Below are 16,188 nucleotides of genomic sequence, written 5' to 3'. Positions count from 1 at the left end.
CTTTCCAAATGCACTGCTATGACATCCTTAATAATTGATTCCATCATTTTACCCACTACCGATGTCAGGCTGACCGGTCTATAATTCCCTGTTTTCTCTCTCCCTCCTTTTTTAAAAAGTGGGGTTACATTGGCTACCCTCCACTCCATAGGAACTGATCCAGAGTCAATGGAATGTTGGAAAATGACTGTCAACGCATCCATTATTTCCAAGGCCACCTCCTTAAGTACTCTGGGATGCAGTCCATCTGGCCCTGGGGATTTATCAGCCTTCAATCCCATCAATTTCCCCAACACAATTTCCCGACTAATAAGGATTTCCCTCAGTTCCTCCTCCTTACTAGACCCCCCGACCCCTTTTATAACCGGAAGGTTGTTCGTGTCCTCCTTCGTGAATACCGAACTAAAGTACTTGTTCAATTGGTCCGCCATTTCTTTGTTCCCCGTTATGACTTCCCCTGATTCTGACTGCAGGGGACCTACGTTTGTCTTTACTAACCTTTTTCTCTTTACATATCTACAGAAACTTTTGCAATCCGTCTTAATGTTCCCTGCAAGCTTCTTCTCATACTCCATTTTCCCTGCCCTAATCAAACCCTTTGTCCTCCTCTGCTGAGTTCTAAATTTCTCCCAGTCCCCAGGTTCGCTGCTATTTCTGGCCAATTTGTATGCCACTTCCTTGGCTTTAATACTATCCCTGATTTCCCTTGATAGCCACGGTTGAGCCACCTTCCCTTTTTTATTTTTATACCAGACAGGAATGTACAATTGTTGTAGTTCATCCATGCGGTCTCTAAATGTCTGCCATTGCCCATCCACAGTCAACCCCTTAAGTATCATTCGCCAATCCATCCCAGCCAATTCACGCCTCATACCTTCAAAGTTACCCTTCTTTAAGTTCTGGACCATGGTCTCTGAATTAACTGTTTCATTCTCCATCCCAATGCAGAATTCCACCATATTATGGTCACTCTTCCCCAAGGGGCCTCGCACAACGAGATTGCTAATTAATCCTCTCTCATTACACAACACCCAGTCTAAGATGGCCTCCCCCCTGGTTGGTTCCTCGACATATTGGTCTAAAAAACCATCCCTTATGCACTCCAGAAAATCCTCCTCCACCGTATTGCTTCCAGTTTGGTTAACCCAATCTATGTGCATATTAAAGTCACCCATTATAACTGCTGCACCTTTATTGCACGCACCCCTAATTTCCTGTTTGATGCCCTCCCCAACATCACTACTACTGTTTGGAGGTCTGTACACAACTCCCACTAACATTTTTTGCCCTTTGGTGTTCTGCAGCTCTACCCATATAGATTCCACATCATCCAAGCTAATGTCCTTCCTAACTATTGCATTAATCTCCTCCTTAACCAGCAATGCTACCCCACCTCCTTTTCCTTTTATTCTATCCTTCCTGAATGTTGAATACCCCTGGATGTTGAGTTCCCAGCCCTGATCATCCTGGAGCCACGTCTCCGTAATCCCAATCACATCATATTTGTTAACATCTATTTGCACAGTTAATTCATCCACCTTATTGCGGATACTCCTTGCATTAAGACACAAAGCCTTTAGGCTTGTTTTTTTAACACCCTCTGTCCTTTTAGAATTTTGCTGTACAATGGCCCTTTTTGTTCTTTGCCTTGGGTTTCTCTGCCCTCCAATTTTCCTCATCTCCTTTCTGTCTTTTGTTTTTGCCTCCTTTTTGTTTCCCTCTATCTCCCTGCATTGGTTCCCATCCCCCTGCCATATTAGTTTAACTCCTCCCCAACAGCACTAGCAAACACTCCCCCGAGGACATTGGTTCCGATTCTGCCCAGGTGCAGACCATCCGGATTGTACTGGTCCCACCTCCCCCAGAACCGGTTCCAATGCCCCAGGAATTTGAATCCCTCCCTGCTGCACCACTGCTCAAGCCACGTATTCATCTGAGCTATCCTGCGATTCCTACTCTGACTATCACGTGGCACTGGTAGCAATCCCGAGATTACTACTTTTGAGGTCCTACTTTTTAATTTAGCGCCTAGCTCCTTAAATTCATTTCGTAGGAACTCATCCCTTTTTTTACCTATGTCATTGGTACCAACGTGCACCACGACAACTGGCTGTTCTCCCTCCCTTTTTAGAATGTCCTGCACCCGCTCCAAGACATCCTTGACCCTTGCACCAGGGAGGCAACATACCATCCTGGAGTCTCGGTTGCGGCCGCAGAAACGCCTATCTATTCCCCTTACAATTGAATCCCCTATCACTATCGCTCTCCCACTCTTTTTCCTGCCCTCCTGTGCAACAGAGCCAGCCACGGTGCCATGAACTTGGCTGCTGCTTCCCGCTCCTGATGAGTCATCCACCTCAACAGCACTCAAAGCAGTGTATCTGTTTTGCAGTGAGATGACCACAGGGGACCCCTGCACTACCTTCCTTGCACTACTCTTCCTGCTGGTCTTCCATTCCCTCGCTGGCTGTGGACCCTTCTCCTGCGGTAAGACCAACTCGCTACACGTGATACTCACGTCATTCTCAGCATCGTGGATGCTCCAGAGTGAATCCACCCTCAGCTCTAACTCCGCAACGCGGTCTGTCAGGAGCCGGAGGTGGACACACTTCCCGCACATGTAGTCGTCAGGGACACTGGTGTTGTCCCCGTGTTCCCACATGGTACAGGAGGAGCATATCACGTGACCGAGCTGTCCTGCCATGACTTAACCCTTAGATACACTTAAATTGCCGACAACAATGTTAAAAGTTACTGACTAATAAAGAAAAAGAAAAACTACTCACCAATCAGCAGCCAATCACTTACCACGTTGGCTGTGACGTCACCTTTTGATTTCTTTCTGCTTCTTTTTTGACTTCTCTCAGCTGGAGCTGCACCGCTGCCTCTCTCGACTCCCGCCTCTCTCGACTCCCCGGACTGCTGAGCCTTTTATAGGCCGCTGCCTCTCTCGACTCCCGCCTCTCTCGACGCTCCCCGGACTGCTGAGCCTTTTATAGGCCGCTGCCTCTCTCGACTCGCGCCTCTCTCGACGCTCCCCGGACTGCTGAGCCTTTTATAGGCCGCTGCCTCTCTCGACTCCCGCCGCTCTCGACGCTCCCCGGACTGCTGAGCCTTTTATAGGCCGCTGCCTCTCTCGACTCCCGCCTCTCTCGACGCTCCCCGGACTGCTGAGCCTTTTATAGGCCGCTGCCTCTCTCGACTCCCGCGTCTCTCCCTCTCTCTCGCTCTCTGTCACTCACTCTCTCCCTCTCTCTCCCTCTGTTACTCTCTCCCACTCTCTCTCCCTCTGTCATTCACTCTCTCCCTCTCTCTCACTCACTCTCTCTCGCTCTCTGTCACACACTCTCTCCCCCTCTCTCTCCCTCTGTCACTCACTCTCTCCCTCTCTGTCACTCACTCTCTCTTAGCTTGGATGATGAGGAATCTATATGGGTAGAGCTGCAGAACACCAAAGGGCAAAAAACGTTAGTAGGAGTTGTGTACAGACCTCCAAACAGTAATATGGATGTTGGGGAGGGCATCAAACAGGAAATTAGGGGTGCATGCAATAAAGGTGTAGCAGTTATAATGGGTGACTTTAATATGCACATAGATTGGGCTAGCCAAACTGGAAGCAATACGGTGGAGGAGGATTTCCTGGAGTGCATAAGGGATGGTTTTCTAGACCAATATGTTGAGGAACCAACTAGTGGGGAGGCCATCTTAGACTGGGTGTTGTGTAATGAGAGAGGATTAATTAGCAATCTCATTGTGCGGGGCCCCTTGGGGAAGAGTGACCATAATATGGTGGAATTCTGCATTAGGATGGAGAATGAAACAGTTAATTCAGAGACCATGGTCCAGAACTTAAAGAAGGGTAACTTTGAAGATATGAGGCGTGAATTGGCTAGGATAGATTGGCGAATGATACTTAGGGGATTGACTGTGGATGGGCAATGGCAGACATTTAGAGACCGCATGGATGAATTACAACAATTGTACATACCTGTCTGGCGTAAAAATAAAAAAGGGAAGGTGGCTCAACCGTGGCTATCAAGGGGAATCAGGGATAGTATTAAAGCCAAGGAAGTGGCATACAAATTGGCCAGAAATCGCAGCGAACCTGGGGACTGGGAGAAATTTAGAACTCAGCAGAGGAGGACAAAGGGTTTGATTAGGGCAGGGAAAATGGAGTACGAGAAGAAGCTTGCAGGGAACATTAAGGCGGATTGCAAAAGTTTCTATAGGTATGTAAAGAGAAAAAGATTAGTAAAGACAAACGTAGGTCCCCTGCAGTCAGAATCAGGCGAAGTCATAACGGGGAACAAAGAAATGGCAGACCAATTGAACAAGTACTTTGGTTCAGTATTCACTAAGTAGGATACAAACAACCTTCCGGATATAAAAGGGGTCAGAGGGTCTAGTAAGGAGGGGGAACTGAGGGAAATCTTTATTAGTCGGGAAATTGTGTTGGGGAAATTGAGGCCGATAAATCCCCAGGGCCTGATGGACTGCATCCCAGAGTACTTAAGGAGGTGGCCTTGGAAATAGCGGATGCATTGACAGTCATTTTCCAACATTCCATTGACTCTGGATCAGTTCCTATGGAGTGGAGGGTAGCCAATGTAACCCCACTTTTTAAAAAAGGAGGGAGAGAGAAAACAGGGAATTATAGACCGGTCAGCCTGACCTCAGTTGTGGGTAAAATGATGGAATCAATTATTAAGGATGTCATAGCAGTGCATCTGGAAAATGGTTACATGATAGGTCCAAGTCAGCATGGATTTGTGAAAGGGAAATCATGCTTGACAAATCTTCTGGAATTTTTTGAGTATGTTTCCAGTAAAGTGGACAAAGGAGAACCAGTTGATGTGGTGTATTTGGACTTTCAGAAGGCTTTCGACAAGGTCCCACACAAGAGATTAATGTGCAAAGTTAAAGCACATGGGATTGGGAGTAGTGTGCTGACGTGGATTGAGAACTGGTTGTCAGACAGGAAGCAAAGAGTAGGAGTAAACGGGTACTTTTCAGAATGGCAGGCAGTGACTAGTGGGGTACCGCAAGGTTCTGTGCTGGGGCCCCAGTTGTTTACATTGTACATTAATGATTTAGACGAGGGGATTAAATGCAGTATCTCCAAATTTGTGGTTGACACTAAGTTGGGTGGCAGTGTGAGCTGCGAGGAGGATGCTATTAGGCTGCAGAGCGACTTGGATAGGTTAGGTGAGTGGGCAAATGCATGGCAGATGAAGTATAATGTGGATAAATGTGAGGTTATCCACTTTGGTGGTAAAAACAGAGAGACAGACTATTATCTGAATGGTGACAGATTAGGAAAAGGGGAGGTGCAACGAGACCTGGGTGTCATGGTACATCAGTCATTGAAGGTTGGCATGCAGGTACAGCAGGCGGTTAAGAAAGCAAATGGCATGTTGGCCTTCATAGCGAGGGGATTTGAATACAGGGGCAGGGAGGTGTTGCTACAGTTGTACAGGGCCTTGGTGAGGCCACACCTGGAGTATTGTGTACAGTTTTGGTCTCCTAACTTGAGGAAGGACATTCTTGCTATTGAGGGAGTGCAGCGAAGATTCACCAGACTGATTCCCGGGATGGCGGGACTGACCTAGCAAAAAAGACTGGATCAACTGGGCTTGTATTCACTGGAGTTCAGAAGAATGAGAGGGGACCTCATGGAAACATTTAAAATTCTGACGGGTTTAGACAGGTTAGATGCAGGAAGAATGTTCCCAATGTTGGGGAAGTCCAGAACCAGGGGTCACAGTCTGAGGATAAGGGGGAAGCCATTTAGTACCGAGATGAGGAGAAACTTCTTCACCCAGAGAGTGGTGAACCTGTGGAATTCTCTACCACAGAAAGTGGTTGAGGCCAATTCACTAAATATATTCAAAAGGGAGTTAGATGTAGTCCTTACTACTCGGGGGATCAAGGTGTATGGCGAGAAAGCAGGAATGGGGTACTGAAGTTTCATGTTCAGCCATGAACTCATTGAATGGCGGTGCAGGCTAGAAGGGCTGAATGGCCTGCTCCTGCACCTATTTTCTATGTTTCCCTCTCTCCCTCCCTCTGTCACTCACTCTCTCCCACTCTCTCTCTCCCTCTGTCACTCACTCTCTCCCTCTCTCTCACTCTCACTCACTAACTCTGTGTCTGCTACTCCCCCAGACCTGGGCTGCGAAGACCCCACTGGCGAAGAAAGCTATGAAAGCCCAGAAGGAAAAGGAGGCTTTGGAAAGTGCTGAGAAAGAGGCTGCGGCTAAAAAGAAGGGGAGGAAGAAGTAACCGAGTGGGAATTCAGATCCAATACTTCGAACCTTCTGCAACGATTCAACTGTAGGAATGGCAGATTCAGAAATAAAGAGTTTGCAGGATATTTGTGATTGAACTCAGTCTCCATCCCATCCACCTCTCGAATCCTGAGTCGTACAATCGTACAGCAGGAGGCCATTCGGCCCATCATGTCCGGCCAAAAAACAGATATCCAGCCTACTCCCACTGTCCAGCTCCTGGTCCGTAGCCCTGCAGGATTTTTTTATTTGTTCCTGGAATGTGGGCATCGCTGGCAAGGTTGGCATTTATTGCCCATCCCTAATTGCGCTGGAGAAGCTGGCTTCTTGAACCGCTGCAGTCCGTGTGGTGAAGGTGCTGTTAGGGAGGGAGTTCCAGAATTCTGACCCAGCGGCAATGAAGGAACATAGAAACATAGAAATTTACAGTGCAGAAGGAGGCCATTCCGGCAGACAATGTGTGGCAAACATGGCTCTCGGGTTCTGAATGGTGGCAGTGGAAGTGCTGGATGACATGATCACACATTCTATCCGTTTGGAGTATGCATCCACCACCACAAATAACATTTTACCGAGCCAGGGGCCCGCAAAGTCGATGTGGATTCTGGACCATGGTTGGGATGGCCTTGACCATAGACTAAGTGGAGCTTCCTTTGGGGCATTGCTTAACTGCATGCAAGTGCTGCACTGATGCACGCATGACTCTAAATCAGAGTCAATGCCAGGCCACCAAACATGGGACCTGGCGATGGCCTTCATCATGACAATACCGGGATGCGTACTATGTAACTCCCGTACAAATCTCACCCTGCCTTTCTTGGGCATTACAACACGATTACCCCACAGTAAACAGTCGGACTGGATGGTCGACCAGTCCCCGTTAAGAATACAATGTTTTACAACCGATAGGGTTGGATCCTGGCTGGTCCAGGTCTTAACTTGTTGAACAGTGACAGGTGACCCTTCACTCTCAAAGGCATCCATGACCATGAGTAGCTCTGCGGGCATTGGCGTTTCCACCTCTGGTGTGGGCAACGGTAACCGGCTCAATGCATCAGCGCAGTTGTCGTTGCCTGGTCTATGGCGAATGACATAATCATACGCCAATAATGTCAGCGCCTACCTCTGGATGCGGGACGACGCGTTGGTATTAATAACTTTATGTTCCGACAACAACGATATAAGCGGTTTGTGTTCGGTTTCCAGCTCAAAGCGAAGCCCAAACAGGTACTGGTGCATTTTTGTTACCCCATAAACATGTGCTGAAGCCTCTTTCTCTACCATGCCACAGGCTCTTTCCACCTTGGACAGGCTTTGAGACACGTATGCAACTGGTTGTAGTTTGCCTGACTCAATGACTTGCTGGAGTATGCAGCCGACCCCATAGAACGACGCATCACAGGTCAAAACTAGACGCTTGCCTGGGTCATACAGTGCCAGCAGCTTGTGGGAACACAGCAGATCTCTAGCCTTCTCAACCCAGTCCCAGTCATCTCCTTTCCTGAGCAGCTTGTGCAAAGGCTCTAATACTGTGCTCAATTTGGGTAAGAAGTTACCGAAGTAAATGAAAAGACCGAGGAATGAACGCAGCTCATTCACATTCTGGGGTCTGGGCACATTTTTGATGGCCTCTGTTTTCGCGTCTGTAGGCCTGATTCCGTCTGCAGCAATCTTTCGTCGAAGATATTCGACCTCTGGTGCCATGAAAACATCGAAACATAGAAAATAGGTGCAGGAGTCGGCCATTCGGCCCTTCGAGCCTGCACCACCATTCAATAAGATCATGGCTGATCATTCAACCTCAGTACCCCTTTCCTGCTTTCTCTCCACACCCCTTGATCACTTTGGCCGTAAGGGCCATATCTAACTCCCTTTTGAATATATCTAATGAACTGGCTTCAACAACTTTCTGCGGTAGAGAATTCCAGAGGTTAACAACTCTCTGAGTGAAGAAGTTTCTCTTCATCTCAGTCCTAAATGGCTTACCCCTTATCCTTAGACTGTGACCCCTGGTTCTGGAACTTCCCAGCAACGGGAACATTCTTCCTGTCTCTAACCTGACCAATCCCATCAGAATTTTATATGTTTCTATGAGAACCCTCTCATTCTTCTAAACTCCAGTGTATAAAGGCCCAGTTAATCCAGTCTCTCCTCTTATGTCAGTCTTGCCATCCTGGGAATTAGTCTGGTGAACCTTCACTGTACTCCCTCAATAGCAAGCACATCCTTCCTCAGATTAGGAGACCAAAACTGAACACAATATTCCAGGTGTGGCCTCACCAAGGCCCTGTACAACTGTAGCAACACCTCCCTGCCCCTGTACTCAAATCCCCTCGCTATGAAGGCCAACATGCCATTTGCCTTCTTCACCGCCTGCTGTACCTGCATGCCAACCTTCAATGACTGATGTACCATTGCACCTCCCCTTTTCCTAATCTGTCACCATTCAGATAATATTCTGTCTTCCTGTTTTTGCCACCAAAGTGGATAACCTCACATTTATCCACATTATACTGCATCTGCCATGCATTTGCCCACTCACCTAACCTATCCAAGTCACCCTGCAGCCTCTTAGCATCCCCCTCACAGCTCACCTGCCACCCAGCTTAGAGTCATCTGCAAACTTGGAGATATTGCATTCAATTCCTTCATCTAAATTTTTAATGTATATTGTAAAGAGCTGGGGTCTGAGCACTGAACCCTGCAGCACCCCACTAGTCACTGCCTGCCATTCTGAAAAGGACCCGTTTATTCTCACTCTTTGCTTCCTGTCTGCCAACCAGTTCTCTATCCACATCAGTACATTACCCCCAATACCATGTGCTTTAATTTTGCACACCAATCTCTTGTGTGGGACCTTGTCAAAAACCTTTTGAAAGTCCAAATACATCACATCCACTGGTTCTCCCTTGTCCACTCTACTCGTTACATCCTCAAAAAATTCCAGAAGATTTGTCAAGCATGATTTCCCTGTCACTGCTCTCCAAAAGTGCTGTTATTTCATCTTTAATAATTGATTCCAACATTTTCCCCACTACTGATGTCAGGCTAACCGGTCTATAATTACCCATTTTCTCTCTCCTTTTTTAAAAAGTGGTGTTACATTAGCTACCCTCCAGTCCATAGGAACTGATCCAGAGTCGATAGACTGTTGGAAAATGATCACCAATGCGTCCACTATTTCTAGGGCCACTTCCTTAAGTACTCTGGGATGCAGACTATCAGGCCCCGGGGATTTATCGACCTTCAATACCATCAATTTCCCTAACACAATTTCCTGACTAATAAGAATTTCCTTCATTTCCTCCTTCTCACTAGACCCTCGGTCCCCTAGTATTTCCGGAAGGTTATTTGTGTCTTCCTTAGTGAAGACAGAACCAAAGTATTTGTTCAACTGGTCTCCCATTTCTTTGTTCCCCATTATAATAAATTCACCTGAGTCCGACTGCAAGGGACCTACGTTTGTCTTCACTAATCTTTTTCTCTTCACATATCTATAGAAGCTTTTGCAGTCAGTTTTTATGTTCCCAGCAAGCTTCCTCTCATACTCTATTTTCCCCCTCCTAATTAAATCCTTTGTCCTCCTCTGCTGAATTCTAAATTTCTCCCAGTCCTCAGGTTTGCTGCTTTTTCTGGCCAATTTATATGCCTCTTCCTTGGATTTAACACTATCCCTACTTTTCCTTGTTAGCCACAGTTGAGCCACCTTCCCCGTTTTATTTTTACTCCAGACAGGGATGTACAATTGTTGAAGTTCATCCATGTGATCTATAAATGTCTGCCATTGCCTATCCACCGTTAACTCTTTAAGTATCATTCGCCAGTCTATTCTAGCCAATTCACATCTCATACCGTCGAAGTTACCTTTCCATAAGTTCAGGACCTTAGTCTCTGAATTAACTGTGTCACTCTCCATCTTAATAATGAATTCTACCATATTATGGTCACTCTTCCCCAGAGGGCCTCACACAACAAGATTGCTAATTAGTCCCTTCTCATTACACATCACCCAGTCTTGGATGGCCAGCCCTCTAGTTGGTTCCTTGACATATTGGTCAAGAAAACCATCCCGAATACCCTGTATAGCTGTAGCAAGACTTCCCTGCTTTTATACTCTAATCCCTTGCAATAAAGGCCAAGATTCCATTGGCCTTCCTGATCATTTGCTGTACTTGCATACTATCCTTTTGCATTTCATGCACCAGGACTCCTAGTTCCCGCTGTACTGCAGCACTTTGCAATCTTTCTCCATTGAAGGGTGGTGCAGGCTCAAAGGGCCTAATGGCCTACTCCTGCATCTATTTTCTATGTTTCTATGTTTCTATGACATAGCTGCCAGACTGGGCCTGCGGCAGGTGGTGAGAGAACCAACACAAGGGAGAAAGCTACTTGACCTTGCCCTCACCGATATACCTGTTGTGGATGCATCTGTCTATGACAGCATTGGTAGCAGTGAGCATCGCGAAGGGACGGAGTCTCATCTTCACAAAGACAACACCCTCCAATCTTTCCCCATTGCTAAAATTCTCCAGTCCTGGCAATATCCTCATAAACCTCTTTTTTTAATATATTCGTTGATATGATGTGGTGGTTTCATGGTCATCGTTCTTATCCAGATTTCAAAAAGATTTAACTGAATTAAAATTCCCCAGCTGCCATGGTGGGATTTGAACTCATGTTCCCAGATCATCAGCACCAGCCTCTAGATTAATAGTCTAGTAACTTTACCATTATACTAATGTACCTCTGCACCCTAGTGCAATCACATCCTTTCTATAAGGTGGTGACCAGAACTGCACACAGTACTCTAGCTGTGGCCTAATCAGTGTTTTATACAATTCAAGCATAACCTCCCTGCTCTTATATTCTATGCCTCGGCTAATAAAGGCAAGTATCCCGTATGCCTTCTTAACCACCTTATCCACCTGGCCTGCTCCCTTCAGGGATCTGTGGACCTGCACTCCCAGGTCCCTTTGTTCCTCTACACTCAGTGTCCTACCGTTTATTGTGTATTCCCTTTCCTTGTTAGCCCTCCTCAAATGCATTACCTCACATTTCTCCGGATTGAATTCCATTTGCCACTGCTCTGCCCACCTGGCCAGTCCATCAATATCTTCCTGCAGTCTACAGCTTTCTTCTTCATTATCAACCACATGAACACACTCTCACATCATCATCAACATCATAGGTAGTCCCTCAGAATCGAGGAAGACTTGCTTCTATTCTTAACATGAGTCCACTACAAGAACCACAGTCTCTGTCACAGGGGGACAGACAGTGGTTGAGGGAAAGGGAGGGTGAGACTGGTTGGCTGCACGCTCCTTCCGCTGCCTGCGCTTGGTTTCTGCATGCTCTCGGCGACGAGACTCGAGGTGCTCAGCGCCCTCCTGGATGCACTTCCTCCACTTAGGGCGGTCTTTGGCCAGGGACTCCCAGGTGTCAGTGGGGATGTTGCACTTTATCAGGGAGGCTTTGAGGGCGTCCTTATAATGTTTCCTTTGCCCACCTTTGGATCGTTTGCCGTGAAGGAGTTCCGAGTAGAGCGCTTGCTTTGGGAGTCCCGTGTCTGGCATGTGGACAATGTGGCCCTGCCCAGCGGAGCTGGTCGAGTGTGGTCAGCGCTTCAATGCTGGGGATGTTGGCCTGGTCGAGGACGCTAATGTTGGTGCGTCTGTCCTCCCAGGGAATTTGCAGGATCTTGCGGAGGCAACGTTGGTGGTATTTCTCCAGCGACTTGCGGTGTCTACTGTACATGGTCCATGTCTCTGAGCCATACAGGAGGGCGGGTATCACTACGGCCCTGTAGACCATGAGCTGGGGGTGAGGTACCTACTGTACATGGTCCATGTCTCTGAGCCATACAGGAGGGCGGGTATCACTACGGCCCTGTAGACCATGAGCTGGGGGTGAGGTACCTACTGTACATGGTCCATGTCTCTGAGCCATACAGGAGGGCGGGTATCACTACAGCCCTGTAGACCATGAGCTGGGGGTGAGGTACCTACTGTACACGGTCCATGTCTCTGAGCCATACAGGAGGGCGGGTATCACTACGGCCCTGTAGACCATGAGCTTGGTGGCAGTTTTGAGGGACTGGTCTTCGAACACTCTTTTCCTCAGGCAGCCGAAGGCTGCACTGGTGCACTGGAGGTGATGTTGGATCTCGTCGTCAATGTCTGCCTTTGTTGATAGGAGGCTCCCGATGTATGGGAAGTGGTCCACCTTGTCCGCGCATGGATCTTGATGACTGGGGGGCAGTGCTGTGCGGCAAGGACAGGCTGGTGGAGGATCTTTGTCTTACGGATGTTTAGCGTAAGGCCCATGCTTTCGTACGCCTCAGTAAATACGTCGACTATGTCCAAGACCACGCCAAGCTCTGTCTTCGAGCTACAGTATACGGACGACACCTGCGTCTGTGCACATACAGAGGCTGAACTCCAGGGCTCTCCCATACAGGGGGTACAGTAGCATAGTGCTAATGTTACTGCACTAGCAATCCAAAGGCCTGGCTGAATGATCTCAGAGATATGTGTTCCAATCCCATCATGGCAGCTGGGGAATTAAATAAATCGGGAATAAAAAGCTCGTCTCAGCATTGGTGAGCATGAAATTATTGGATTGTCGTAAAAACCTATCGTTCACTGACTCCAGACCCACATCAAAGTGGTTGAATCTTAACTGCCCTCTGCCACTCAATTGTATTCAAGAAGGCAGCTCACCACCACCTTCTCGGGCAATTAGGGATGGGCAATAAATGCCGGCCTGGCCAGTGACACCCACATCACAGGAATAAGCAGAAAAAACAATTGATCATATACTCTCAAACACAAAGAGCATTGCTCCCATGTTAGTGTTAATCACAGTGACTATTATTCCTGTTAGTGCCCATTGAATGTTAACCCCTGGTTGGTTGGTCTGTGGTGAAAGTCTTGATCGCTGTTATTTGCCTCTGGTGAGCTCTGCCGTCACTGAGTTTCCTTCACTTCCTGTCATTTAACTCAACAATTGGAATCTGAAGGTGGATCAGAGGTAGACCGCGCCTCACGCTCCGCCCTGATACTTGGCTGGCGGTGGATCAGAGGTATACCGCTCCTCGTGCTCCGCCCTGATATTGGGGTGGCAGTGAGTCAGAAGCTGCAATTCCAACCCACCGGGACCTCGTTACCCTGGTAGCAGTGTATCTCGCCTTAGGGAGATGTGGGTGAAGCTCCTCATTAGTATAATTACTCCCTCATTAGCATCTGCAAATGAATTAATGGAGGAGTTAGTTCCAGCAGCAGTTATTATACCGAGAGAACTCAGAAGGAGTAACGTCTTTAGCGTCCTGCTGTTCACACGTACATAACCCTTTCACTCCCACTGCTAATGGTCAACTTCACGTTTCTGTCAAGTTACTTTTGGAAACATAGAAACAGATAGCCATAGAAATTTACAGCGCAGGAGGCCATTTCGGCCCATCGTGTCCGCGTCGGCCGACAAAGAGCCACACGGCCCTCGGTCAGCAGCCCTGAGGGTTACATATAAACCTATGAACAATGACGGAAAGGCAAAGAGCACCCAGCCCAACCAGTCCGCCTCACACAACTGCGACACACCTTATACTGAAGCAGTAACCTACATATCGATTGGTCAAATCAAATCGCACGGGGTAGCCTGGAGGAGGAATTCGTCGAATGCATACGGGATTGTTCCTGAGAACAGTATGTTACAGAACCTACAAGGGAGCAAGCTATCTTAGATCTGGTCCTGTGTAATGAGACAGGAATAATAAACGATCTCCTGGTAAAAGATCCTCTCGGAATGAGTGATCACAGTGTGGTTGAATTTGTAATACAGATTGAGGGTGAGGAAGTAGTGTCTCAAACGAGCATACTATGCTTAAACAAAGGGGACTACAGTGGGATGAGGGCAGAGTTGGCTAAAGTAGACTGGAAACACAGACTAAACGGTGGCACAATTGAGGAACAGTGGAGGACTTTTAAGGAGCTCTTTCATAGTGCTCAACAAAAATATATTCCAGTGAAAAAGAAGGGCGGTAAGAGAAGGGATAACCAGCCGTGGATAACCAAGGAAAGAAAGGAGAGTATCAAATTAAAAACCAATGCGTATAAGGTGGGCAAGGTTAGTGGGAAACTAGAAGATTGGGAAAATTTTAAACAACAGCAAAGAATGACTAAGAAAGCAATAAAGAAAGGAAAGATAGATTGCGAAGGTAAACTTGCGCAAAACATAAAAACAGATAGTAAAAGCTTTTACAGATATATAAAACGGAAAAGAGTGACTAAAGTAAATGTTGGTCCCTTAGAAGATGAGAAGGGGGATTTAATAATGGGAAATGTGGAAAGGGCTGAGACCTTAAACAATTATTTTGCTTCGGTCTTCACAGTGGAAGACACAAAAACCATGCCAAAAATTGTTGGTCACGGGAATGTGGGAAGGGAGGACCTTGAGACAATCACTATCACTAGGGGGGTAGTGCTGGACAGGCTAATGGGACTCAAGGTAGACAAGTCCCCTGGTCCTGATGAAATGCATCCCAGGGAATTAAAAGAGATGGCAGAAGTTATAGCAGATGCATTCGTTATAATCTACCAAAATTCTCTGGACTCTGGGGAGGTACCAGTGGATTGGAAAGCAGCTAATGTAACGCCTCTGTTTAAAAAATGGGGCAGACAAAAGGCAGGTAACTATAGGCCGGTTAGTTTAACATCTGTAGTGGGGAAAATGCTTGAAACTATCATTAAGGAAGAAATAGCGGGACATCTGGATAGGAATAGTGCAATCAAGCAGACGCAGCATGGATTCATGAAGGGGAAATCATGTTTAACTAATTTACTGGAATTCTTTGAGGATATAACGAGCATGGTGGATAGAGGTGTACCGATGGATGTGGTGTATTTAGATTTTCAAAAGGCATTCGATAAGGTGCCAAACAAAAGGTTACTGAAGAAGATAAGGGTACGCGGAGTCAGTGGAAATGTATTAGCATGGATAGAGAATTGGCTGGCGAACAGAAAGCAGAGAGTCGGGATAAATGGGTCCTTTTCGGGTTGGAAATTGGTGGTTAGTGGTGTGCAACAGGGATCGGTGCTGGGACCACAACTGTTTACAATATACATAGATGACCTGGAAGAGGGGACAGAGTGTAGTGTAACAAAATTTGCAGATGACACAAAGATTAGTGGGAAAGCGGGTTGTGTAGAGGACACAGAGAGGCTGCAAAGAGATTTAGATAGGTTAAGCGAATGGGCTAAGGTTTGGCAGATGGAATACAATGTCGGAAAGTGTGAGGTCATCCACCTTGGGGAAAAAACCAGTAAAAGGGAATATTATTTGAATGGGGAGAAATTACAACATGCTGCGGTGCAGAGGGACCTGGGGGTCCTTGTGCATGAATCCCAGAAAGTTAGTTTGCAGGTGCAGCAGGTAATCAGGAAGGCGAATGGAATATTGGCCTTCATTGCGAGAGGGATGGAGTACAAAAGCAGGGAGGTCCTTCTGCAACTGAATCGGGTATTGTTGAGGCCGCACCTGGAGTACTGCGTGCAGTTTTGGTCACCTTACTTAAGGAAGGATATACTAGCTTTGGAGGGGGTGCAGAGACCATTCACTAGGCTGATTCCGGAGATGAGGGGGTTACCTTATGATGATAGATTGAGTAGACTGGGTCTTTACTCGTTGGAGTTCAGAAGGATGAGGGGTGATCTTATAGAAACATTTAAAATAATGAAAGGAATAGACAAGATAGAGGCAGAGAGGTGTTTCCACTGGTCAGGGAGACTAGAACTAGGGGGCACAGCCTCAAAATATGGGGGAGCCAATTTAAAACCAGTTGAGAAGGAATTTCTTCTCCCAGAGGGTTGTGAATCTGTGGAATTCTCTGCCCAAGGAAGCAGTTGAG

At 47.1% G+C, this 16,188-nt stretch overlaps 1 protein-coding gene across 1 annotated transcript in view; it reads left to right on the top strand.

Annotated features, from left to right (window-relative positions):
• The window catches only part of LOC139273152 (dynein regulatory complex protein 11-like), a 245,807-nt gene extending 239,525 nt beyond the window's left edge, over positions 1–6,282 (top strand). The window contains exon 17 of the mRNA XM_070889687.1: positions 6,166–6,282. Coding sequence (XP_070745788.1) covers positions 6,166–6,282 — 117 coding nt within the window. The remainder of the gene's footprint in view (positions 1–6,165) is intronic.
• Positions 6,283–16,188: the final 9,906 nt, after the last annotated feature.

The sequence above is a fragment of the Pristiophorus japonicus genome, chromosome 1 (assembly GCF_044704955.1).
Source record: "Pristiophorus japonicus isolate sPriJap1 chromosome 1, sPriJap1.hap1, whole genome shotgun sequence".
Lineage (NCBI taxonomy): Eukaryota > Metazoa > Chordata > Chondrichthyes > Pristiophoridae > Pristiophorus > Pristiophorus japonicus.
Note: the sequence above shows the minus strand (reverse complement) of the source record. Positions and strands in the feature narration are given on the sequence as shown.